Source organism: Branchiostoma lanceolatum, chromosome 16, assembly GCF_035083965.1.
Source record: "Branchiostoma lanceolatum isolate klBraLanc5 chromosome 16, klBraLanc5.hap2, whole genome shotgun sequence".
In the NCBI taxonomy this organism is placed as follows: Eukaryota; Metazoa; Chordata; class Leptocardii; order Amphioxiformes; family Branchiostomatidae; genus Branchiostoma; species Branchiostoma lanceolatum.
In genome coordinates this window covers 10,835,559-10,863,432 of record NC_089737.1, presented here as the reverse complement: position 1 = coordinate 10,863,432, position 27,874 = coordinate 10,835,559, and the positions used below count along the sequence as shown (strand labels likewise).

At 40.6% G+C, this 27,874-nt stretch overlaps 1 protein-coding gene across 1 annotated transcript in view; it reads left to right on the top strand.

The window, feature by feature from the left end:
* The window catches only part of LOC136421762 (synaptotagmin-12-like), a 78,570-nt gene extending 54,625 nt beyond the window's left edge, over window positions 1-23,945 (top strand). Inside the window, exons 6-10 of the mRNA XM_066409278.1 lie at window positions 1,330-1,458; window positions 3,875-3,961; window positions 18,141-18,261; window positions 21,014-21,147; window positions 21,600-23,945. Coding sequence (XP_066265375.1) covers window positions 1,330-1,458; window positions 3,875-3,961; window positions 18,141-18,261; window positions 21,014-21,147; window positions 21,600-21,770 — 642 coding nt within the window. The 3' untranslated portion in view covers window positions 21,771-23,945. The remainder of the gene's footprint in view (window positions 1-1,329; window positions 1,459-3,874; window positions 3,962-18,140; window positions 18,262-21,013; window positions 21,148-21,599) is intronic.
* Window positions 23,946-27,874: the final 3,929 nt, after the last annotated feature.

The following is a 27,874-nucleotide window of genomic DNA, read 5'->3' as shown; positions in this document are numbered from 1 at the left end:
AACGGAGTTTTGTAGATGGGTGTCAGATGTGTTATCAAAGGTCAACGGCAGCTGATTGCACCACAGTAAACCGTTTATCACGGGATCACACTTCACTTCTGCAGGCGGCTCAAGTCTAAAATGGGGGATTGCTTTCCTATAACACATCTCCTCATACGGGCGAACATACAAAAAAAGGAAGACCTTCAACGTTGCACAGTTCAAACTGTCTTTCCAATACAAACGACGTGCACATACCTAATGTTCAAACAAATCTTTGAACTTCGTCAGGAGTACTGACACGTGACTTCACGGGACGGTGACGTCAGAAAGTTAAATGTAACGTCCTCTCAACACAGTAATGTGTTCAACGTCCATGCTCATTTCCATAAGTTCTGGTTACTTTACATACGCTTATGTTACACATAACCGACCATTGCCTCCCCACCTTCTCCAGACCATGGTTTGGAGTTACATGTAGTCGTTGGAAATGTCATCCGAGGTTTGTAGTTGGTCGGCGAGATTGGCTGTTAGTCTTAAAATTCGTCTACGCCAGCGGCTTTTCTTTTATGAACAGGACTGGAATATATCATCCTAACAAGGAACTAACGTTGTCCAATCATGATGTAGGGGGCAAAGAGGCTTCTATATCGTGATGGACGTTGCGTGTTTGTGGATAGTCTTGTAATTCTAAGGCCGTAGTGATCACAGTATGAAACTTTTAATAGTTTGTGAGGGCTGGTGACTTTGGGGAGACTACAGTATTGACCTTTTGCCATTGAAGTCAGGAAAGTCGTATTCTGATTAGATGCAATCAGTGGAGCAAACTGGAGCTAGATCAGATTGGCTTCCAGGCTCCTTCCAACCAAGCACCGACTTTGGCTGAGAAGTGCTCTGGAGAAAAGTCGTGGGGAGGTCCTAAATGTGTGACAGGGGCTTAAGCTTTTATTCTAGTATCTCCTTCCCACCGGGCAAAAAAAGGCAACATATATATAAAAAAAGAAGGTTTTGAACTTCTCTCCACATGGTAATGAATTAATATATTTATTCATTCATGAATCTCAAAGGGTGGTCCCTTCAGTTAATTAAGTAACTGATTTCCGAAGGAGCCCTTAGACAAATAGACAAACTACAAAAACATGTATTCAAAAGAACGTCTTAAACTTTCTGAAGATTAAGACATCTCCTCCTGTCCTTCCACATGTGTACCGTAAGAGTCCCAACCCGGTGTTTAACGAGCGGTTCTCTCCACAGAGTATATATATGAATAGACCGTCTACTACAACATGTATGAAAAAGAACGTCTTAAACTTTCTGAAGATTATCACAAGTTCCCCTGTCCTTCCCCAGGTCTACCGTAAGAGTCCCAACCCGGTGTTTAACGAGCGGTTCATCTTTCACGTGCGCGAGGACGACCTGGACTCCCGTATCCTACAGTTCTGTGTGTACGCCTACGACAAGTTCTCCCGACAGAGGCCGGTAAGTGTACAATTTCTTCTTTAATCTTCAAGGTGATGCATAGACCTACACGTAGCTTCCTTGTGTGACGTTTCTTGATTAAGTCTTTTAAATGGTACTTGTTTTTGTTTTTGACCAGGAACGGATTGGATTGTGATTTGGATTATGATTTGCATTATTTTTGTTATTCATTTACTATTGTTATCATTACTGTCATTGTTTTCATTAAGGTTATTATTATTATTTGGTATGCTAATTTTCTGTTTGTATTATCACTGTACGTACATTATTTTATGTAACGCAGGGCCCCTCTGTAAAGCAGTGTTAATCACTGAGCAGGGCTACCCTGGGTAAACATGACAGAATAAAAATAAATAAATAAAGCAAGAAATACATGGCCTCATTGGTTTCCGATCGGTACTTTTTACTGGACGCCTAAGTTAAGACGTGTCGTTGATAGGAAATCACTTGAAGAACGCACACAATTTTAAAGCCACAAAAAAACGTTAATCCAAAGCAAAAATGGTGGAGCCTGGTGAAAAATTCTGTTTATATTTTGTTTCCATTAACAATTTCTCTCTTGGCATCGTTCTGATGTTTTGTATCGTGAAAAAAACTGTGATTCATATAATGTGTTGTACTGAACCTTGACAAAGTCATGTCTGCCACTTACCTGCATTTACACTTCTTGTTTGACATGCTAAAAACTTCAGTAAAGTGTGCACTAGTCTCTCTCCCTTATAACTACCATTACAAGTCGATTCCAAAGCGACCACCCTGTCTAGACAAACACTTAACTTCCCCCTAAAGACTTAACATCTGGGTTCCCTCCCCTCCGTGGTCTCAGTGTTGGAGCCGGAAATTGTGTTCCAGACAACAGACTTAACCGCAAATCAGGTTCTTAGTCCCATGATAAAGTTACCATGCGGATGTTGAGTCTCTTGGAAACACTGGGATGTTTCCTGCAAATCAGATTGTTTTCGTGTGCGTGGTTGGATTGCAGGAAAACTATCTGAAATCTGGAAACAATCCAGGTAGATTTATGAGGAAGATAATCTAGATGCTAATGGTACATCTCCGAACTCTCTTGGAAGAGTCTCTTGGAAACAGTTGGATGTTTTCTTGAAATCAAATTCATTTCGTGTGCGTGGTTAGATTCCAGGAAAACTATCTGAAATCTAGAAACAATCCAGATAAATTTATGAGGAAGATAATATGAATAGGGTAGATCTCTGAATTCTCTTGAAAGAGTCTCTTGGAAACAGTGGGAAGTTCCCTGAAAATCACATTCATTTCTGTGCGTGGCTAGATTGCTCTGTAAAATCTGCAATAATCCAGGTAGATATATGAGGAAGATAATCCGGATGAATAGGGTAGATCTCCGAATTTTCTTGAAAGAGTCTCTTAGAAACAGTGGGATGTTTTTTTGGAAATGAAACTCCTTTCGCGTGTGTGGCTATATTGTAGGAAGGCTCTGTAAGATCTGCTATAATCCAGGTAGATTTATGAGGAAGATAATCTAGATGAAAAGGGTAGATCTCTGAACTCTCTTGAAAGAGTCTCTTGGAAACACTGGGATGTTTCCTGCAAATCAGATTCATTTCGCGTGCGTGGTTAGATTGCAGGAAAACTCTCTGAAATCTGGAAACAATCCAGGTAAATTTAGGAGGAAGATAATCTAGATGAATAGGGTAGATCTCCGAATTCTCTTGAAAGAGTTTATTGGAAACAGTAGGATGTTTTCTGGAAATGAAATTCCTTTCTCCTTCGTGGCTAGATTGCAGGAAGACTGCAAAATCAATCTGCAAATAATCCAGGTAGATTTATGAGAAAGATAATCTAGATGAAGAAGATAAATCTTCGAACTAAACTATAAAGAATTGGCGAATGACGTCATTGTTGTCATTCTGAGGAACTGTGTTTTGCGATAAGGGTACTAGGCCCTAACCATCCTAGCACTAAGGCTTATATGCTTTATTCGTCACCGGTAGTGGAATGGTAAAATGAAGAAAAAACTCTACTCTTCCATCAATTGCCTGCTCTTGATAATAATAATTCCATTGAAAATCCGACTACTCGACGGAAAATCAGAATCATTCGTCAAGGCTTCTCTTTCATTACCAAACGACAGTACACAAATCTAACAACTAGTTCGGAAGCATCATGGTGGATATACATAGTCAGTAACTTCATAAGAACTACTGCTATGGTCACATTTCCAAACCGGGCTGTCTGAAGAAACAAAAAAAAGGAAGATACAAAAAGTATGCTCATTACTTCTTTCTTTTGCATTTTGTGTTATTATTTTTGGGGGTAGCAAACTTTTCGTCCATAACTGCCAGACCGGGCCTCGATCTGGAAATGTGACCCTAGCGTAACATGACATCATCAGAGCATAGCTATCAAATATCTCAATCTGCCTGTTGATTGGCTGCAGATCGGGGAGGCGGAGCTGAAGCTGTGTGACGTAGATGTCCGCCTGCAGCCGTTCTCAACCTGGTGCAGCCTGCAAGACATCAACCAGGTGGGTTGGAGTTCTGTGTAAATGCGACAGATGGCACTCGTGCACAGTACTTAATGCACTACCGTATACCGTGGATCTGCTAGTGTAACAGCAACGTGATGCTCCATCTTTGCATGCCTGGGCGAATTGTGATCTCCATTTAGGACGTTATGTTTTTACCTATGCCGGTTAGTTTGTCGGTTGATTGGTTAATGAATGCTGCCATGCCATTCACGTTGTGTGTGACGTTACAGCATACATGTTTGACATATCTAGCAGCATGTATGTAAAAAGTGCGCAAACGTGGCAGAATCAAAATTAACCACCATGTTCCTAGTAATCTAAAAGTCTATATATGACGGTACGTTACAACGTGTACATTACATCTTTCAACAATCTAATACTGTATTATCTAGCTTTTTTAACGTTTAGCCATACACATGGTTTATTTGTTTATTTGAAAGATCTTCATTAGTGACAGTACAGAATACATACATGTACTTCACTAATCTTCCTAGAGTTGTAATTATAGAAAACACATTACATTACTAAACCTATTAACAGACGTATCTACACAATAATATTAGAGTACTTGCATGCTGTACCTGGCGTCTACCTGTTGTTCTGATACCTAAAGGGTTTTAACACTTTTATCGATTTCAAATATTTTCGCTGTTACTGACGACTAAGTAATGTCCATGTTACTGTGAAGATTTATAAAAGCTAGGCGTCGTATTCAGCCTTACAATACTTCATGGAAACCCCCAGTGGAAAAAATCCAGACTAACTGTCTACTGCAATACTTCAGCGTAATTACAAAAATGGCCCTTGTAGGGGGAGACAGTCTTATGTAATATTCATGTGATATTTCTCTTAGATACCGTTACAATGTGTCTTCCCCTTAGGGTGTATCTATGTTGTCCCGTGGGCTGCACACTAAGCAAAGAGGCTCAAAACTTAATAAAAGAGGATCGCGTCCGTGGGGCATCGAGTTGGTCTTGTATAAAATCCACTTGCTACTTCTCTCAGATTCCATTACAACTGATCCTACCCAAAGGGCTTGTTGTGTCAGCCAATGCTTTCAACGCTACATCGATGCGACATTTTAAAGATACATATATGGCCAAGGAGGTTAAAATATTATTGTAATGTTAACCTCCTTGATATGGCTTAAGTCCTACATGTAAGTGCTTATACTCCATTAGTGTGCGTTGTTTACAGAAATATTTTCCCATGATGTTTAGGTTGGGTGTTTTCACGAGACTCTGGGAGATGAAATAGCTCTTTATCAATTCAAAAAAGTATTCTATTTTTTTAGTAAAACAATGAAAGACCATGGACGAAAGTGAACTATCGCATGTCATCGGTATCTCTGGAAATCTCAGTGTGTTTATACTTTTATATGTTATAAAGCCTTTAGATATAACATGTATCCCATATGACAGGTAGTAAGTAATGCAAAGTAATTAGAAAATATTCTATCTTTTATTTAAAAAAAATGCAAGATCATGAAAGATGAGTAAACCACATCGCTATCTCTGGAAATCTCTGTGTGTTTATACTTTATATTTTGTAAAGCCTTTAAATATGACATATCCCATCTGACAAGTAGTAAGTAAAGCAGAGCCAGTGAGTTTCATGTCATCTCCCGCTGACTGGAATTGAAGCGCGGTCTCCCGCAGCAAAATGTCAGAGGTCTGCGAAAGATCACCAGCGCCGCCAAATTACTTCCCCTGCAAACGTACCTGTAATTATTTCCGGACCGCCGGTGGCAAATTGTACATGAAGGGAGGAATTACATGCTACACTACGCTTTTAAATATGCAGGTAGCTTGCTGTAGCTTTCATGTAGAAAATATCAATGTTAATGTTTGTGTCAGAATATGAATATAAGTGCTTATGGCTCTTCAATTTCTATAGTGAATTTATTTTATGCCACATCTAGATTACCTACAGTATGACCCAAAGTTATACAACTGCAACCGCAACAGTTACTGTCTAGTCTCAACGGAAATAGATATTAACATGACGGATATCAGCACAGAATAGGCTGGCATTACCGTTGTAAATGTTAAAGTTCATTTTCTTAGCGGTCTTTCTTTTATTAACAAGACTGGCATATCCCTCATCGACAAGATAAATAACGTGTTCTACTCACGCTGTCCCCGTGCGGACCAAAGAGGCTCCTGTATCGTGATGGACGTTGCGTGTTTGTGGATAGTCTTGTAATTCTAGGGCCGTATTCATCACAATATCAAACGTCTGACACTTTGTGAGGGCAGGTGACTTTGGGAGACTTCTCTGATTGACCTTCCGCCATCTTGAATTTTGACCATGGAGTCGTTTGGCTTCAAATGAATCATTCGATTGACCTTCTCCATCTTGAATTTTCAATTTGTATCCTCTCAAGTATTAACGTATTCATTGACCGTGAGTGGCTTTCGATTAAACATTCGATTGACCTTCCGCCATCTTGAATTTCCAGCGGTGTAACTTCGAAGTTCTAAGTATTATAGTCTTGTTTGACAGTGAGTTCGGATTGCGTTTAACGAACCATTCGATTGACCTTTCGAATCCTGTCATTTCAAATTTGCTGCTGTATACTTTCAAGCATTAGCATTCTGTTAGAGTATAAGGGCGTGACATTGGAGCGATCTTGCAGTCAGACAGAGCCCTGGCGATGCCTGGTTGAGCTTGCCAAGTCTCCCGGAAAGCTGAGCGGAATCATCTGAGAGATGTTAGCTGTAGCCGGGTGAAGGGGTCGTGTCCCCACGGGCGATGTCCCTGGTGCTGAAATCCCGGTGTAGGACCGCTTCCATACGTGAACTTTGAACTTTATTCACCTTTGAAGCGGTGGCACATCGGCAGCGCCGAGTGCCTAAAGTACATACTTAACGCAGATTGAGATTACATAGGTAACCAATATATAAAATCTAGTCGAGAGTATCGAGGAGTTATAAATTAAAGTAACAGTATTAGCTGGTGCATGGAAACCAATGAAGTTCATAGAAGTAATAGTGTTCGAGGCCGTGATTGACACTTGGGTTGACCTGACCGCCATTTTGAATTTTGGGGTCGCTTCTCTCCAGTAGTAAGCATATGGAGTACCCGTGTTCGCATATTCAAGGTTGATATCTCGCATAAAGGTTCATTTAGTTGTGTTCAAAGACATGTCCCCCACAACGGCCGTTACTCTGATGCAACGTTGGCCAAAAAGGACGAAAGAGACTGGGAAGGTATAATATAGTTTGGATACCTGGGTATTTGCCGAATGCGCATTACGTTCTGCTGAACTGACCGTTCCTGGGTCATTTCTTTCCAGTAGTATTCTTCCCAGTAGTAAGAATATGACGCATCCATGTTTTAATATGCCAGGGAAGAATGCGTGATAATAAGCCAGAAATGGAAACCTACATGCACTGCTACGTGTAGATGCACCTGGCTAACTTCTGTAAAGCTTTATCAGTTCTTGGAAGTCTGGACTACCTGCTTATCATCAAAGTGTATGTGAAGTGTATCAAATTCTGACCAAGAGCCAACAAGGCAATCTTTTCCTTCCCATTCAGGATGTTTGCTGCACCATCCTTTGGCCTGAGGTCTCTTATTTCCTGCCTCTGTCAGTAGTACGTACTTGACACTCTGTACACCTACGCTCTTAGCACAGGCACTTTCATCGGCCAGCCTACGCACGCACCCGCACCTAGGAGACTGTTTGCAATATTGGTGAAGCGTATCTAGGCCATGTCTTCACACAAAGCCGCCGTATACAAAGTGATATTTAGTTTTCGATCAGTGTGTAGAGTCAGTCATTGACGAAAGGTAGTGGATGCTACCTGATACGTCTGACCGTTTACAACATCCGTCTAGTTGCTTGAGTAACTGTTTTCCTGTGTGCCTTATTACCTAGATGTCTAATCTTCATCGACGGCGTTGGCGAGTTTTTCTTGATTTGGACAGGGACGGTATTAATTATGCTTGACTGGAAGCGTTGCTGTCCCCGCTACTTCAAAGCGAAATATTCTTAACTTTTATTTGACAGGATTTTCTGCCTCCGTAGGCCATCTTTTATTCAAACCATATCAGCAAGAGAATCCTGCATCCCTGACATTCCATCTCTCTTACACCCCCACATTGTCGTAAGACTTGATAAGGCATAATCTGATATTACGCCAACGTCTGGCCAAATTTCTTTCCTTATCCACTGGAAAATCCCGTCTGTCTGCCTGTATTTGGATATCGTCTTGCCGCGCACTTGTTACTAACCCCTCGCGCCTACGCACTTTACAGATTTCATCCTGACAATTCCATCAGAAAGGTTAGCGGAAGAACCAATTACTTTCTCAATGCCTCCTTTATTTCATTCCTTTCGCTGTCTCCTTTGGTTTCGTAATCATCTATCTCTCTGTGTGAGTGCTATTACTTAGAGTTTCCGAGTTTGTCGTGGTCGATTTATCAAGATTAACTCAAATATTCCTACTCACATTTTCACTGAGCTTTTACGGGCTTTGGAGACGAGAACGTTATCGTGACTTCCTTTGTCGTTTGTATTCTCATCATTCATATAGGTTTTCGTGCTCAAAAGGTTTGGGAAAAATCAGCTTTTGTCCTAATTTTCTTCCCTATTAACATTTCTTTTAGATATATCTAATGTAGATGTAACGTTAATGTCTTGGTTTTGAAATGATGTCTTAGATGAGTTTTGATACTGTTATTCAATACGTTTGTATCAGCTCGGACGATGATAGATATTCAAAGTAAAGCGCGGATTACAGTATGCCACTGTTTTTTTCTCGTGTTGAATTTAATTCCATATTTACCGTCTCCTTTGACATCGTTCACACCTGTCGCCTTCTGTGAGTCTTATTACTTAGTGTCGTGTCGTTTGCGATTTATTTATTAAGATTAAATCAAATCTCTATTAAATCAACATTTCAGACGTATTCTAAATTAAGTTTATTACAAGCAAGATTGCTTTATTGCTATTTCTGAGCCATAGGTGGAATCACGCAGAATTTCAAACATCGTAAAGTTAACTGATTGGCGGCAGAAAAGTTTGCAAGCATATCACGTAATAAAAGGATGTAGCTCTGTAGAAAAGAGATTTGATTCACAGGGCGAAATACGGCTAGGGATTAATATTTCAGGACCAGTGTAAGAATGCCATAAGAGAGTAAAAGTTTTAGAAGCAACGTTTTAAAAATCATTGCACATGTTCTGCTCCCGTAATAATGTCCCTTGGGTTTAATTTCAACAAGTCCGCCTACGGACTTGACGGCCGACTGATTTCTTCCGTAATTTTATTTCATATACCCTGAATTGCCCGACGGAGTGTGTCCATTTTTCTAGTGATGTATTTTTTCTAGTCATGTATAAACTATTGGTTAATGATTTGTTTTGTTCTGTAGGCTTTTATACAATTGTATCTTCCGTTGTTACTTTGTTTCTTCAATTCATTAAAAGACCGTGCCTTCACAGAATTTGTGTATTCTGTTGCTGCCATCCTGGCCAATCTCCCTTAGCTAGCTAAGGGTTTTGTTTTGACAACTTAAGTGCATAGGCTTTAACGCCAGGCATTCGTTTTCCTTCGCAAACTGGTAATTAAGCTTCAGGAGCTTTGAATCTATAATCAATGGACATTTTTGCACATGCATCAACTCACTTTTCATACATCCATATTTAACGTTTACAAGAGGAACTTGTGTTCATCTGTTATTCAGTCGTCGTATATTTGTCACGAGGTTTTGACTTTAACACTTTCCTTGCACGATGACGTGGCTATATGGCTATTCCACTTTAGGCTTCGGAGAAAGCCAGTGACGAATAAGAGGCCCACTTTAGTCTGCATTATGACACCTTTGAGACCAGGCCATTACACTCCCAATGTACTTGGGCGGAGAGCGCCCGGCGACCGCCCCGCGACCGCCCCGCGACAGCCCTGCGACAGCCGTGCGACCAGCCGATTTGACAGCGCGCTCAACGAATTTCATACATTAAAAAAACGATTTTTTTTAGTCTTTGTTGCCTTTTCAGTCATACTTTTTAGTCCATGGGCCATGGATGGACTATTTGCATTTTGTATGATATTCTGATTATGAAGTCAAGGGTTACATAAATCCAGCTTGAGTCGCAGCACGATCGCCGATTTGTTACTAATTATACTCTCTTTTAAATTACATTGCACATAGTTTATGCTTGTATCGTTTCGACAACTGTCACACATGGACTTTGTAGTGAAATACTGTTTCTTGTTCTCATGCTTATCCGCCCTGAAAATAGCTCATCTCTACAGTACATTAGTGACACGGGGCCATCCCTGCTTTTGAGGAACGAATTTCGAGGTCTCTGTGGAGATGGCCTGCATCATTGTCAAACTACAAGAAAGACTTTTAAAAAATAAAGTGCGTCAAAAGCCAAGGCTATGTTCGCACTCTCGCCCGAGCTGAGTGAAGACATTCTTGTCAAGTTCATTTTACAAGGACACTGCTAAGGACTTAAATCCAGGACTGGAACTTATTGAATCTGGCTACAGCGCAACCAATCCATCAGAGGATGACAAAACCAAAACACCTTTAGTCGCTGTGGGAATTACCGTTAATCTCCCCAAACTACAAGGACAAATTCAGAAGAGAAATAGAGTGCGTTGGTGGCCGAATCCCTGTGCACATTCTCGCCCGCCTGAGCTGAGTGAGAAAATTCGTGTTAAGTACATTTCTAATGTCACAACACTGGGATCTGCTAGGGAATCGAACACAGGACCGGAATCTCTTGATTCTAGGTTAATCATACCAGCTACGTGGTGACGCAATCCAGCGGAGGGGGACAAATCTGATACACCTTTTGGTTCTTACGCCAGAGGAAATACCATTAGCAGTGACGTGGGCATAGTCAGGATGTCTTTTGATAAGCCTGACTTATGTAATAAAAATCAGACGACGAATTAATACTTTAATGTAGACACATTCCCTTGTGGAAACACGTAAAAGATTACATGAAATTCAAACTGACGTCTATACGGTATGGGCGAGTTATAGAAAGCGATTTAATCATGAATACACGAGCCGTATAAATATAACCTTTAAAGCGCAGTGTTGCTAACATAACTTGCTTCTCGTCTAATTGAGAAACCTGTTATGCTTGTAGCGAAAGCAATAACCAGACGCATTTTGGGACTGACATTACAGTTGTGTTGCGCAGGGGAGAGCTCAGCAAAATGGAAGTGCCTTATTAACATCCTTGAAAATCTTTCTTTCCTTAATTTTGGTTGAATTTTAATTAATTAAGACTTCTTATGTTAGTATGAATAGACAGGGTCTAAGCTTCCTAGCCAGTTTGGTGAAAATTTTTTCTGCTCGCCATTTTTTGGGGCGTAAGGACAGATCTAAGTTGTTTGGTCTGGTATTCACGGCACGGATATAGCAGAACCTGTGCTTTGTTTAGAACTTTCAGTTGTTATACGAATTTGAGGTGGCTAACCCCCATTCTTTCTACCATCTTATCAGTCAGACCCTTGTGACTTTCTTGCTGAGCAGGATTTGAGAGATCTAAATTTGGGTTAGTACTTCAACGAAGCCTTGTTCCAGTTTTACCATAGTCTCCTATGGCAGGCTCTAACTGTGGTGTCTGCCCTGTACTCAGGCGTTTAAAGTGATGTATTCTATATGTCTCACTCGTAATGCACAGGTATTACAGTTGGGTTACTGCTAAGGTCCCGTGAAACATCTCCGACTACTGCAAATGATGTTCACTCGGCATACTCCATAACCCTTTATCTGACGTCCCGATTGCATCCATGTAATATCTTCACTCTTAACCCCCAATAGAAATCCACCAACCTCACATCAAAGAACTAGGGCTGGTAGAGTCTTGGCGTTTTGACAATTCGTAGCGATAAACGTAAAATGCATAGCGCAAACCTGTCACTAAAAGCTGCCCAACATGTAATAACTCAATACGCGTTCGCCCTAAAATAGACATTTTATGCTAACAGCCGCACACATTGAGACCTGGCTCAATTTAAGAAAACAGTATAGATCTAGACGTTCCATTGCTTGGCTGTCTCGTTACTTGCTCGAATCGCCCGATGCTGAATGCCGTGCTGGAGACCGTGCGGGATGCGATCTGGTGTACCATTCCAGGCGGTGGGTCGTCCCCGGTTAGTAACTACGTATGTGTTTCCGTCGGGGGGGGGGGGCTGTTGGCTAGGAGTGGCCGAGATTTCTAACGTTTCTCTCCCTCAACCTCTGCCACAGAACGGAAGGCTTTAATCCTTATAAGACTAGTAGAGTTGAAAATCGCCGGCACCCATAACCCTCCGACAGAAACCTCTTTTTTTTCTATGCGAAGCTCCAGTCCTCAGCATTAGCAGCTTGGTTGTCAGTTATTCCCTTGACAGTACGTCACTGAGGGGGCGTTATTCTCTGCTTGGATAATAGTAACTATGTACTCTCAACACAATCATGTCGCTGACGTTATGTTGAATACTCGGTACATAACCATTCAAATGATATCCCTGTGGCTCAACTGGTAGCAGCCTCACAGTTGAGCTCCTGTTTCCAATTAGTTGGTAACTATGTACTCTCAACACAATTATGTCGCTGATATGTGTACAGACGTAGTGTTGAATTACCATTCACTGATATCTTTACCTACGTAAAGTCTCTTTTGTTTAGCGTTGGCGTACGTGACGAGCGTGGCGTAACGTTATCCTAAGTCACGGACACGGCTGTATATGTTCACCTGCGAGTCACCATATATGGAAAATAACATAACCTGTTGTTTTTTTCTAGCACACTGTGCTTGTACTACTATTGTATTGAAATGATAGCTGGGGGTGGGTGGGGGTGGGAACGGCACCACACTCAAGTTTTTGTCAAGGTTTCTTTTTTTTCTTACAATATTTAACAGCTTTTTTTCCAAACCAATTTCATCACACCCATTATGGAACATGAATCTTTATGTCACACTAAAATCTAACGACAAAACCTTAACCATGGACGAAAATACAGGTCTATATGATTCTTCAATACAGCTTTTTTCTGTACGAAAATGACAAAATTGTCCTTTTTGCGACCTAGCCATAGTTCTGATAGTATCAAAGCCTAACTGTCCCAATTACATAGATAGCACACTTTTTACTGCAGTAACGGTTCGAAGAGATCAAATATACATTTGCCCAGTAGGCGTGTAATGCCCCTTACGGGCTTCTGACGTCAAGTTGTTCTCATGGTACACTGTTTGACATGTATTGTGGGTGCGTTTGACGCAAGTCATCAAACCCCCATCGATGTGATCTGAGAAATAAATGGCTCTTGGAATTCACTCGGGATAACATGAAAGCTTTTAAGTTGTAAAACAATAAAAATGAAAAATCCACTCCTACGTAAGGCTCAATGGCCAGGAGGTGCACTGCGGCGTGTTAGGTTACCAGCTTAAAGACACGAAGATTCATTGCGCATATCAAGTCTGTGATATGTGTATTCAACTAAATGTATCATGCTGAACACATGTTGTGCTCTTGTTAAGATATGTTGTGTATTCTTTACTTAATTGTTTACATCCTAAGTCGTAAGATGAAAATAAATACGGTGGACAGAATATCACTGAAATTATGTGATGCATGTAGGAAATGAAAAGTGACTGGTAAGTGATTCAGCACTTGGCCTAAAATATCATTTTCAGTGATTAAAACTTGAGGGCGTCTCAGGTTTCACTCTTAATGACTTCATCTGTCAATCTTATATAACCTTACGGTCCGCTCCTTCAGTAAATTGACGTCGAGAGATGGTATTAGGAGTAAGCCGTCTTCTTTATGAAGGCTTTTCAAAATCACATGATGTGTACGGCAGCTAAATACCTATTACGTGCGTCCGGTGTCAAGCCAAATTTTATTCCCCTGTCAAATATTTGCTCCAACACTAGCAGGGGGTTTCCAGTATACCAGAGGAGGGAGAAGTTTGTGACAAACTCGTAAGGTGTCCCACTGTGGAGGCTAATCCTAGCCCTACCCCTAACTACACGCACGCGTACTACCCGACGGACCAAAAATCTGGCGGAGCGGAGATTTGACGCGACACCGGACATCCGGATAGCTGCCAGAGTACCTTACTCGTGGAAGGAAACGTGCCGTAAAGAAATCCAGGGCAAGCCGTTTCAATGACGTAAATATGCACTGATAATGAGTACCAGTTTATGATTGATAATTATCAAGTTACGATTGCAACGACATCAAACCGTCCGGTTGAAACGAATCCCCGGCACATTTACGTCACCGGAAATGTTATAACCCTGTCTGTAGCGCTCTGTAGACGTCATCGTTATTGGCGTGGTCGAATCTTGTGCTACCTTCAGTCAACAATGGCATTTGAATAGAAAGGCTACGAACGAAGCGAGAACGGTTCACTTCTGTCGACTTCTTGCAACGCATGGATGGTTTGCACTTGGATGTTCTCTTCGGCGACGTCGCTGAAAAGATCAGGGACATACTTCTCTGTACAACTGTGGTACGATTTACGTTATCCTCATTATTTTTTTCAACACATTCTTATGTTATAAGCTACCGCACTCTGCTGACCGCATGCTAAATGTCATGTTGCATAAATGAAAAAGGTACTAACTCTAATGTCAAAGCATTTATCAAGTTTTATGCTCCTATGAATTACAGTGAACTCCGCAGATGTGAACTATCATTACTGCGACATTCTAAAAACGCAGAAAGTGTGAGTTGGGCCAGTTTGAATATGGTAACCCTGGACATGCTGTTGACATTGATGATAATAATTATGGTAATAATTGTGTAGTATGGCGCACAAATGAACCTGATATTTTTACTTGATTACATGTTTATAGTGTACCATACTCCTTGAATTGCATGGAGAAATAAGGTGTACTAAGCAATAGTTTCTTAATATACTCCTGAAAGAAGTATAACGATGTCGTAACGGTATCATGACTGTAAGATACATGTACGTAATTCATTATTCATTAGGTAAATCTAGTTGTTAAAAACCAAGCAGGTTTCCTTGATAATTGCTTGTAGACACTTTGGCCGCCTTGTTTACAATACATAATAAATTCATGAGCCAGCAGAATATGAAATTAAGTAGTTAGGAAGGCGGAGGCAGTGTTAGCTTCCTGGATGGGTAATCTTTTTCCTTATTACACCAAAGAATGCACTACTTTAGTAGTCTTTACCGCTGGGAAATAAGTGAAGCACTGAATTAAGATTTACACGAGAGAAGCTGCACGTGAAGAGCGTGCTGAATTTGATACACCTTGTAGCCGCCTTGAGCTCCTTGGACATCCCTTGGAGAACTATCCCTTCGCACGAGATCGTTGCTGATATCCCCGTTAGTTTGCAGCCTGCGTCATTCAAACATGGAGGCACATACATACATGTCGGTATAGCTTCGGGCGCGGTGTTGTTGCTTACAACGTGACCTGAATCGGCCTCGTCCAACTCACCACGGCGCCCCGCTGAGAGAGAAACTGTTGCAACCAACGCGTGGGTCGTGGTCGGGACTTCCGGGAGGATTCCACTTTTATTCCGTGTCTTACCGAGACATGCACGGCGAATATCAATTCTCGCCGTCTCGTGGGAGCTTTATCTGATGAGGAGTCTCGCGCTGTGAGCGTTCTCAAGCGCGGCAGTGTGCTTGGCAAATCTTCAGGAGATGAATTCTTGATCCACGACGAAGCCGTGTTTTCCCACGGACATCGTGATGAAAGAACCTTCCCTCCTCTGGGCATCTGTGTTTATTCAACGACGTCAAAGCACACGGAGTGTTCCCCAGCATCTTCGTGACGTGTGGACACATCATCAGCAACAGTTGTCTCTCCGTACTGTCGCCGGTTCATCACCGCTTCCCGGTCTTCCGCCCACGGATTTTTCAACGTGAAATATTCCCCCATGGAAGTCAGGAATTCCGGACGATGGATGGAGTAGGACTGGGGCTAACATTCGCAGGAGTTGCTGAGAAAATTGTGGATATCCTGCTCTGCGCGTCGGTGGTATATTTTACAAAGCTCCTACTGTATTGTGGTACATGCCGATACTCAGTGCTAGTGTTAGATAGCTACGCTTATGCGTTATGTGTTTGATAATGCTTTTCTTTATGAGTGCGAAAGCAGTGGTTATTGCAAAGCAGTACCTTCTAGATAGCATCCGTAGGGTTGTATACCAATTCTTTAATCGATTCAACCGTTAAATAACGGTTACTTTTTGACTTGGTGGCTGCTCTCCTTCGTGCTGAAAGTGCGGTAGTTATTTCCTAGTGTTTTCAACTGGATGTTCAGTTGTTTCATCATGTTCAGTCACTGAGCATGCTTCGTTTACTCTCATTTGAAGCAACAATGGAGCTCCAGGGTCTCATCCATATTCCTTTGCATGTTGTGTTCTATATATAGTAGGACGGGCGTCTTTAGAATTCAACAGGTTGCGGCGAAATCTAAGTTGACGGCTGTGTCATTTATTCCATACACGTATAACAAAGAAAAGCTACTCAATACCGTGTGCAACAAAATCTGTCTACGTTAGGAACCATTAACAGAGACCTGACTTTAATTCGCTGACTTAATGAGATGATACTTTATACCCGTATTGTATTCAACCTAAATCTAAAGTGCGACACATAATTATTCACCAAGTTGTATCATTACAGCTAGTAGGTACCAATATGAGTAATGAGGATGTTGTAACGTGCTTGAGGCACCTCCTCGGATGCGGGTCCTCCATTTTACGTCTCTTCCGAAGGACGGTGCAGCTCTAACTAGAATACCCTTCCCGGATTCAAACCAGGGTGTCCCAGTTACCGACTAATTGAAACCATTTACGGCTAAAAGAGTGGACAAAAATAGTTGGTGTGGAATGCGTTTTGCACTATTAGACCCCACCAATGCCATTCAATACAGTATCTTATATGATACGTAACTTTGCGAAAGCAAATGTTGCACGAATTTAATATACATTGAGCTTATTTGCAAGTTCTTGCCCGAGGGATCATTGCAATATGAAACAATGTTTTAATAGTATACAGACAGTTCAAGTTAATAATGTTGACAAGTGCAACAAGTGACTATTTTGAGAACTGCTACGGAATACGATGTAAGCTTTTGGGGTTTGTTGTGAGTTTCTCCTCTATAGCGTAGTTATAATGACACCTTGGGAAACTTATACATCACATGTTCCATGCCTTTGAAAGCTTTTCTATGCATCTTCGACCTTCAATTTAGTCATGGCACGACCTAATGTTGCAAACCACGGTGCGAAATGAAATGATAATAGTACCGAAATGAAATGATGATGGGAGTAAATGGACTCACCGAACCTCTTACCGAACTAGACTGTTCCTCCTGGGTCCACGGTGCCCACGCAATGTGTGTAGGCGGCTGATGTGTTTGACCTTGTAAAGTCACCATGTCGAGCAAGGTACCATGTGTAATGGCCTTCCTTTATGGAGCCAGTAAGTGCCTTTTCACATCGTATACGTTTCTTGATGGATGTCGTTTTTTCACTTTTCCCTGGGTCAATGACGGTGTATTTGCTTTTCCCCAGCGTTAGTTTGTTAATGACAAGTTTATTGTTAAGTTGCTTAGCAGAACGGTATCTAAATGAGGTTTTTAAGAAACCAGGTAGTTGGTAGGATTTTTCCGATGTGGAAGTGATTAACAACCTTTTAGGAAAATCAACATCTGGGAGTTACTTAAAGTATTCTTGAAGGTGGTTTACGATGATAATGCATGCAGGCCCCCCGGTATCACATTTCAAAACATGTTTTGGATGTTGACATGGCTTCTGGGGTATCTTTAGCTGCGTAGGCAGGCGAGCGTATGGACTTAAGTGGTTTCCCGTGGGAAGTAACCGTCCAAAATGATAAATTGGCGGAAGTACAAAGTGTCATCTTGGAGTCAAAGGTGGGGGCCACAGGCTTCCCACTCCCCTTTTGTTTTGTCCATATATTATATCGTTTTAAACGCTGTACGAGGCTAAGTTTTCTTTACGTCCTAAAGAAGCAGTCTTTAATACTGGTCAAGGAGTGTGCATTGTTTCTTATCATCAATTGATATGAGGTCAACTGAGTTCCATTTATTCTGTGAATCCACTTCAGGCTCTTACTCTTCCGAACAGTCCAACTTAAAATGTTTTCCCCAATACTCCTTTTTGTATTTTCATAAGATTCACTTTTTTATCGCTTTTTTTTTCCAGAAACCCGCGGAATTCGGCGACATCCTCTTTTCCATCAGCTACCTTCCTACCGCAGAACGGCTAACTGTCGTGATCGTCAAGTGTCGTAATCTAGTCTGGGTGGACGAGAAGGATGATGCAGGTTTGTAGCTCAGTTTGTCGGTCCTCCTGTCATACTTGTCTTTATTGGCAAATTTGCATGCTAATTCCGCATACAAATCAAAGCACCTACCAAAAAGCTTTTGGCCAGTCCTCTGGCCTTATAAAGTTGTCCGTCACATGTACAGAGGAAGATCATACCAATTATATATTTGTTTTTATGTACTACCCTCTATTGTTGTTTTACATCCACCTCCACATCACATACTCACACCCTTATGGCATACATCACATACCCATATAACACATCATATCACAAACCGATACCCATATCACATACCCATCACATACCCATATCAGATACCCACTTCACATACCCGTATCAGATACCTATATCACATATCCGTATCACATACCCATACCACATACCCATATCACATACCCGTATCACATATCCATGTCACGAAAAATGTCTCTGGACATGATACATAATCCACGCCACAGTTCCTCCTACATTCATATGTATAATTGTATCTAAACCTACAACTACGCATCCGCCTCTGCCTACAGGTACACTGATATCTACATCTACACCTACGAGCTTGACTTGAATCTCTACACATATGCCTATGCATATGCATATATCCACAGTTACTAACGCCTATATCTAAATTACTTCTCGGGTACCACAAGTCGATTGGTATCTTTACACATTTCCTCACACAATATACATGTCCCATATACATGCACCTATATAGTCATATGCCATATCCGCATTTACATTTATATCAACACCTCCATCTGGGCTTACATTTACAGCAACATATATATTAACATCTACACGCATTTCTTTCTTTCTGTCCTTTTCGTCTCTTTCACTTAATTGCTTTCGTTATACTTCTAACGTGTCGTTCACACAAAAACGTAAAATGATCGCCGCGCGCACAACCCATGCAATTCTCACACCCACTGACTCTCTTCAAGTAATGACGTCATAAACAGTCGAGTTTTCACACAACGTGACTGATATGACCTATTTGTTAAAAAAAACCCAAGCAATATTAGGGCCCAAACATTTTGAATTTGGAAATTCTATTTATGTAGTCATTTCTAGACATGATTAGTTCAAAAAACACTATCATAATGTATAGCGACGTCCATGAAGCAAAAACACGCTCTCGTTGTTATGTGAGAACTCACTAAAAATCGTCGCCAGTGTTTTTGTAGGCTCGCGAAACTCATACTCATGCTGTATGTTTTTGCGCGGTTTTAAAATGCTCAAAGTACTTGAAGTTACTACGCAAATGTGCTAAACAGTGCTAGTCACTATCATAAAGATTTCAGCATTATTTTATTTCCATTTTTTGGGCACTAATATTGCTTTGGTTGCCTTTAAATCTGGTCATCTTAACGCCTTCCACTTTATTTCGTCACATACCTTATCTCTTTTCACACACACCGCAATCAAACGCGATTGATATTTTGACCTGAATGTTGAATCTGGTCACCTAAATGGCTCCTACTTCATTTTATCGCCTGTCTTATCCATTTTAGCCTAGATAAACCTTTGGGAATTGTTTTAGGTTGTTCACGGGCTTATCAATTAAATGTGATTGATGTAAATTGAGCATTGACGTCTTTTCCCCTCAGGGATGTGTTTTGCTTTTAGATCATCTTTTCTAAAGCCGTGCTCTAACTTCAGAAAGTTCCAAAGAAGGCCAGAAACACTTAATGATACGCTAGTGACGTAGTTTGGGTGATACTGTTAAAAGGCTAAATGTACCGTCCATTCGCCTCCCTCGACTCTCTGATTGCCTTGTCCTCATTTCGGCTATTGGTCGCCTACGTTCTCTTTAATTAAGCCAATTACTTTGCTTTGGACCATATCTCTTGAGGCTTGTACTCCGAGCTTTGCCTGAAAATATCGAACCAACCTTCGGGCGTGTTTGCTTTAATCGAAAAAGCTCAACTTCGATTATTACAAAAGTAGTGACATCCGTAACTAATTAGTTTCATTAATTTTGCACTTTATCGTCTCCCCATGCCATTAATTTCAGTAATAACATCGCCCCATGAAGTTTATATGACGGCAGTTTCAAGCTTCGGGGAAATTGGGCCATATATCTAACTGAGGTCTTTTTAACATAAACATCGCTTTCATTCAGCATTAAAATTCACCATGAAGGCAACAGGTATAGCATGGTGATTTCTACATGTTGCTGATATGAAGACTTATCTGTTTATTAATTGAGATTATTTACCACATATATGGAATGATTGATGTAACATGTGACTATCAAGATGTCAACCCATAGCCCAGACTGTAAGGTTTGGATCCACTTAAATCGGGATGGAACTCTACTGTTTTCAACAAGTGTGATGTGTTCTTTAACGTGCTCGATGTAGGTGTGGCTCATCTCAAACACTGGATGCCTCCGGCTTTACGTCCCATCCGAAAGGATATCCTTAGCAGAATCTAGGTACTCATTTTCAGTTGAGAGAAGGAAACAGGTGTATTTCCCAAGGGCACAACACCGAGGGCCGTTAGGGATTAGAACCAACAACCTTCAGCTTCTAAGTCCCGTGTAACAACATTGGGGGTTCAAGCACCTCCAACTGACCAGTCTAACTGGTCGTGACCTTTTAGCCTAGTGGTTAAGGCGTGCGTGCCTGTGATCTAGGCTGTCGGTTTCGGCGTGGGTTCGAATCTCGGTTGGGATCACTTGTTTCTACTCGCTCCTTTGATTTGTTTCACACGACCCTAACCACAAGACTACCTTTCTATCTTCCCACAGACCCCTTTGTCAAGGTATACCTACTGCAGAACGGCAAGAAGATCAGTAAGAAGAAGACGTCGGTCAAGAGAAGCGAGCGATGTCCCATCTACAACGAGGCCATGATCTTCAACGTCCCTGCAAACGCACTACAGGTAAAAACGAGGAAACCATTTTTCTTGTAGTGGAGTTGAAGTTCATCAGTCGGTCAGTGTATAACATTATGGAAAAGGATATTAAAACACTTTGTTTCAATACAAATTTTCAACCAGTCCTCCGATCTTCTTTAGGATAACTGAGCATCCTTTTTCTCAAAACACACAACTTTGAGGAAGTGTGACATGACTAGTAGGTCAAAGGTGATTAGAAGTCGGTATCGGCCCCCGTCCGGGTTTGATATGGAATTTAAGGGTACACAGGCGATACCATTCTTTACCAGAGGGGTCTGTATCTGTAAAGCTGGTATAAGCACCCTTCGGCGTAACACACCAACCTAATCTTAGCTCCTTAACGTATAGATAATATGTACATTGATGTAAGTGCTGAAAGGAGATGGTATTACAAACCTTGAGTTTAAAATCCTTTTTTTCTCTCTCTTTTCTTGCAGACTATCAGCCTCCGTATCACCGTTTCGGAACACACTCTGGAAGGGAAGACTCCAAGCATCGGTCACGTGATAGTGGGTCCAGCCTCGTCGGGTCTCGCGTTGTCGCACTGGAACCAGATGATGACGTCACTAAGAAAGCCCGTTGCGATGTGGCATCCGCTCAGAAAATAATGACGTCATTGAGCGCATCGTAAGGCAAGGTCTAGCTCCAGTTTTGTCATCTTATCCGGCTTTGTGCGATGTACGGTGTCGTCGGAAACCGACCATTACGTGATTTTTGAACGGAATTTCGTCATCAAAAGTTGTGTCCGTAACGTGTTACGTCACTAGAAATTGCCGTGGACGTCATCATGCCCGGAATCTGCGCCTTCGTGAACGTTACCAGACGTAGTTATAACCGGACTTAACGTGAACGTCAAAACTGTGTACGTGAACTGATGACGTGGGTATACGCACGAGTTTTTGATGTGACGTCCCCACTTCTTGTGCACAAGTGTATGTGACTAACGCACCTCATAGCACTCCAGAGAATCACAAAGTGCAATGCTGCAATAGAGTAATCAGATTTAATCGTACAGTGAGAAATATTTATTCCATTTTCTTGTCTGTGATATTTAGCTGTATCAAGGTAACGTCATTTGTAAATAGGCCGTTAACGTTTTATGAAAGAAATGCGAGGTCCTTGAATAACACTATCATAACATAGAAAGAAAATTTTCAAGACAGTAGTATAACGATAGTGAGTATAACGATAACTTCAGAAACACTCTGTTGTGTATCTAAACATCTGATATTTTGCTTATCACATACAATGGTCTCTCAGAATTCCAATGGACATTTTGATGCGAAATGTTACGTTCACTTTAGCCCATCTATTATCAATTGTAGGTATAAAGCCACGAAATAACCTTTTTCTAAACACCTGTGTTTAGATCTTATGTCGTTGACAGGACACGATATAAACACATCATGACGTGATGTTCTGTTTATGAATTATTTCTATTCAGCGTTGTAATGGAATCAAACATTCCAACGTTGTAATGGAATCAAACATTCCAACAGCTACAATAATAAAGCACTTGACGTGATCTTGTATATACGGAAACCTGTAAACAATACGTGCGACAACATCGTCCTTATAAGGTTGTATAAACTATGAAATGTCGACGCGATGATGTCTTCTAACATACTAACTATACAAAGAATCTTCTAACCGAACAAAGGTCCTCAATTCCTACCATAACAATGTGGTGTCAAACATGTGACTGAAAGAATTTACAGCTCCCACAGTACAATCATCGAGGTATATTTTCTTTTAAAAACCTGGAATGTCGCAAGTGTACACGTTTTCTATATTATATTTCAGTTAGATATCAAGCCGAAGACATTGCAATTTTCTAGATTGACGAATTGCAACCAGTGTACAACACACGTGCATCTCATGAGGTATTTTTCGGAAATGTCTAAGATACAACAGTCTAGACCCGTTTGTAAAGGTTTTATAAAACCAAGTGGCTAGAACCAATTGTTGCATCGTGTAATGTACAAAAGTATCAAGCATTGCAGCAACAGAAACGATTTCAATCCCTTATCTATCCGTCCACTTCAACTTACATATTTGTGTTTCGTTTGTTTTGGATGTAATGGTGCAAGTGACACGACGTCTAGCGGATATTGTGTGAACCGTAGTTGTTCATCTCTATACTGTACAGTTCTAGTGTTTTTTAAACTTCATGTGTTGAAGAACTCAACTGTGGAATATGTGATGTTTAAAGATTTAAAATGTTCAAAACGCACTTTACAATGATTCATCTGTTATTCAATATATTAGATTTCATGGTTTTGATGAATGTTTCAACATAGAGAGTTTTCACCAAATGTCACCAAATGTCGAAATGACATACATAATACAGTGCAAAGGCATTGGGACTTAATAGTCGGAAGTTATAATATTAGCTAAATGAAAGTCTTGTGTTTCTTCTGTTATCGACTATCAGTATACATAATGTACATGTCGTGTTGACTTCAGTTTTGTTTTCAACTGCAAGTTCGGACTCGAATACCCGGGTATTTCTCACAGAACAGCGCGAAGCTTGCTTCTACTGAATGTTTAGTGACTGTGATTATACTATCTCCATAATATGTATCTATATTGCAAAAGGAACGTCCTATTTTCGTGAAGAGATAAATATATCTATCCTAGAGAAAAAGTACTATCGTATTATCAGTCTGAACGTGCGGAAACTTACATATACATTGGTGTAAAATATATACATATATATATATATATAAACATCTATATTGTAAGTTGTGTTTGAGAAATAAATGTTAACAGTGATTATGAAAGCCAACTTTTTTTGTCCACTTATTGTCTGTAGAAATAATTTTTTTTTTAATTCATAACGTCACATTTACAGCGATACATGATAATAAGAACAAAGCCTTGATCAAATCATAACCTATTTCAAGATCTCAGCTTATACCCCACCAGAGCCTAATCTGTAGCAAAAAGTTCGCCCCAAGAATATCATACTAAACGACCGTCAAATTGGAAGATTTTGGCCTTTTCGGGAAATGAGAAAATGGCACAAAGCTCGCAAAGGGTTTAAGTACTTTCAACCATCTTTATATATTTCTTGATATAAGGATCTCTCGAAAAAGATACAGATCTTTTGTATCATAGCTTGTTCAAACGAGCAAAAGACTGCTATACAGTGAGTTTTTCAGACATCAGAGTATATATGTTCTTTCATGAGTTACGTTGTCTTGTTAAAGAAGACTGTGCAAGGGAAATTGGCGCCCAATGTTATATTGCACCGTTACGTAATCACAAACCTTACTCTCTTTGTAAATTTACATATTAGATTTATTGATGGGCAAACACATGGACACACCAAATATGAAAACAATCCATCCAGGCGTTCTCGACTTATCGGGTTCACTAACAGACACACAGACACACGCTCGGTAAAATATAACCTTCTTGACAAAGGTAACTAATGAACAGTGAAGTTAAGCGAAGCGGTTCTCCTGCGTATCCTTACATCTGCTTGGAGATTTCGGCTGAGGTCTCCAATCAGATATTGCGGTGAAAGATCGTCCTGTCTTCTGAGTGACGGCCGGGATTCTCTGACAGTACCTTACTTTAAAAAAAGCAGATGAACAGTCGAGTTTAAGGTCAAAGTCATTAAGGAAAAACGGAGGATGTCCACAACTCCACATATATCATTAACCTTCGCATAACGTACAGCATATGATGTATACATGAATGTAGGCGGCGCTTCGACGGGCGGACATGGTGTTACATGGGCTCCTCGCGCGGCGCCTACAAATCGATCCTTTCTATGTCAACTCCTGTGTCTTATGTTATTCTATTTATATGTAAAGATGTCTGGACTTATTAGGGAAAGTTTCACTGGCTTTATGGCTGTTTTCTTCTACATTTTCATATGTTACAAGTGGGGACGACATACCCTATCATAGCCTAATCTGCAGTACCGCTTCCGGCCGTATCAAGAAAAGTGACAAAGGAGACCGTCAAATTGCCAAATTTCGGTATTTTCGGGAATGAGGAAATCGCGAAAGACTCGCAAAGGGGTTTGCAGTTTTGAGGTTTATTTGACTATGAACTTGAAAATGCGACCATTCAATATCAATGATTACGATATTTGAGACATTTCGCAAACAATAAAGTGGATATACGGTCACAAATAATATGTTCCCTTCGCATTTTACCAATAGAAGTGGTCGAGTGAATACTTCTTGTAAATTGTCACTTTTTGAAATTAGGCTACCACATCCAATTTTTTTATCGTTATGTACGATATAAGAAGGCGTTGAACAAATGCAACAGTGTTTATGTCTGTTTATCGATCAATAGATCCAATTTTCCTATAAGCTGTTTGGATTACGCAATGGCGTCATGACTGGTATCTATTCATTCATGGTTATTATCATAATTCATTCAGTATGCTGGTAGCTAATACATGAAGTTGCTTTATGAAGAAAATGCATTCTACACGTGAAATGTTGTACATTATGTTGTACAAGTGCCATAGAAACAGTTTACCAGAGTAGTTTGATAACTTTTATTGCTGGAATACTGATGTTGCACTGATGTTTCAGAAAAAAGACCACAAACAAAACTTTTACAGTCAGAGACATTACAAAGAGCTGATACAAACGTTAGGCATGACAACTCTTAGGTGTCGTTCATATAGAAGACACCTACCGAGTGTCAAAACGAACTGTGAGCCCGACAAGATGGCTATGTCTTAAATTGGTGCGATAGGCGTATCGTGATGGCTACGGTTGTCTTAAAAAAGATTGGTAGCTTCTTTAGGAAGGTCTCAGTGTCAAGTTATGTTTGGACAATAAAAGAACAGATTGTGACATAGTCATATCATATCTTATACGTCCCCTCGTTGATATCTATCGTATCATTTTTTGGATATTTTTCCTTATAGGATGCTGCCGGACTTAAGCCAGAGCCATCTTTTTAAGATTAGTTTATGTATAACCTTGGTAGCTGTTGTCCCATAGGACCAACATATCCAAGAATTGTCATACCCGAACGCCCGAGCAGCTCCATCTAATATCTCTGATTGTGAAATTTTGTTTGTGGTATTTTGTTATGAAACATCAATGCAACATCAGTATTCCAGCAACAAAAGTCACGAAACTAATGTGATAAACTATTTTATAGCACCAGTACATAATGATGTACAACTTTCTTAGGCAAATGCATTTTCCCGATAAAGCAACTACATGTATTAGCTACCAGCATATCATATGAATAGATTATGATAATAAGCACCATAGCATTCACCATTACAGCCTTTTAAAGACATCGTAACACCTTACAACAATTTGGAAGGAAATTGGACCTATATCTCGATTATCAAACGTAAACAACGCAACGTTTTCTTGTTTCATAAATTACGATTGAAATTTGGATGTACTAGCCTTTCAGAAAGTGAATATTTACAGAAAATGTACTCTCTATCATATCTATTGGTAAAATGCAAAGTAACATATTATCTATTACCTCATATCCCCTCAAAATGTCTAAACTATCGCAGTTCTTGGTTTTACATAGTCATAGTCTCGGTTTCAGGTTCAAGGCCATATAAACATCAAAACTTCAAACCCCTTTGCGAGTCTTTCGCGATTTCCCCATTCCCGAAAATGCCGAAATTTGGCAATTTGACGGTCTCCTTGGTGACTTTTCTTGATACGGCCGGAAGCGGTACTGCAGATTAGGCTATGATAGGGTATATAGTCTCCACTTCTAAAATGTGAAAACGTACAAGAAATTAGGCATAAGGCCAATAAGATCTTTCCCAAATAGATCCAGGCATCTTTACATACATAAAGAATTACGTTTAAGACACTAGTTGGCATAAAGGATCGATTTGTAGGCGCCGCGCGAGGAGCCCATGTAACACCATGTCCGCCCGTCGAAGCGCCGCCTACATTCATGTATACATCATATCCTGTACGTTATGAGAAGGTTAATGATATATGTGGACATCCTCCGTTTTTCCTTAATGACTTTGACCTTAAACTCAACTGTTCATCTGCTTTTTTAAAGTAAGGTACTGTCAGAGAAGTCCGGCCGTCACCCAGAAAACAGGACGATCTTTCACCCCAACATCTGCTTGGAGACCTTGAGCCGAAATCTCCAAGCAGATGTAATGATACATAGGAGGAGGAGAACCGCTACGTTCAACTTTGTTGTTCATCAGTTCATATGCATATGATTAACTATAACATCCAGACCACACAATGATATAACAAGGACATACGATCATATACCTAGCCATCCTCGTGATGAAAGAACGATGGTAAGAACTTCATTGTTTATTGTGTGTAAACGTAAATGTTCTGTGTATTTAAACATTTTCCAACCTATATCACTTAGATTCAAGAAATTAATCTCGATTTTGCGTGCGCTTACATCAATTTGGCTGCCTTACCTCTGGCTTGCAATCGCTACTAGTAAGGAGACTTATACGATGGGCTACATCATGTGATAATCACCGTATTGAAGCGCCGCCTAGTGATCAAAGATGGCAACACAGCATAAGCAGCCTCCTGTTAGTAGGGTGCCTGGATTGCCCTGGAATCCAAATTTGCGGTGTTGGCACTATGGCTTGTCGGTACACGGCCATACATGTCGGTACATGGCTTGTCGGTACACGGCCATAAAACTATCCAACGATGAATGATAGTACCACAGTATTTTATCATCAATGTCTAGCAACCAATGAGAA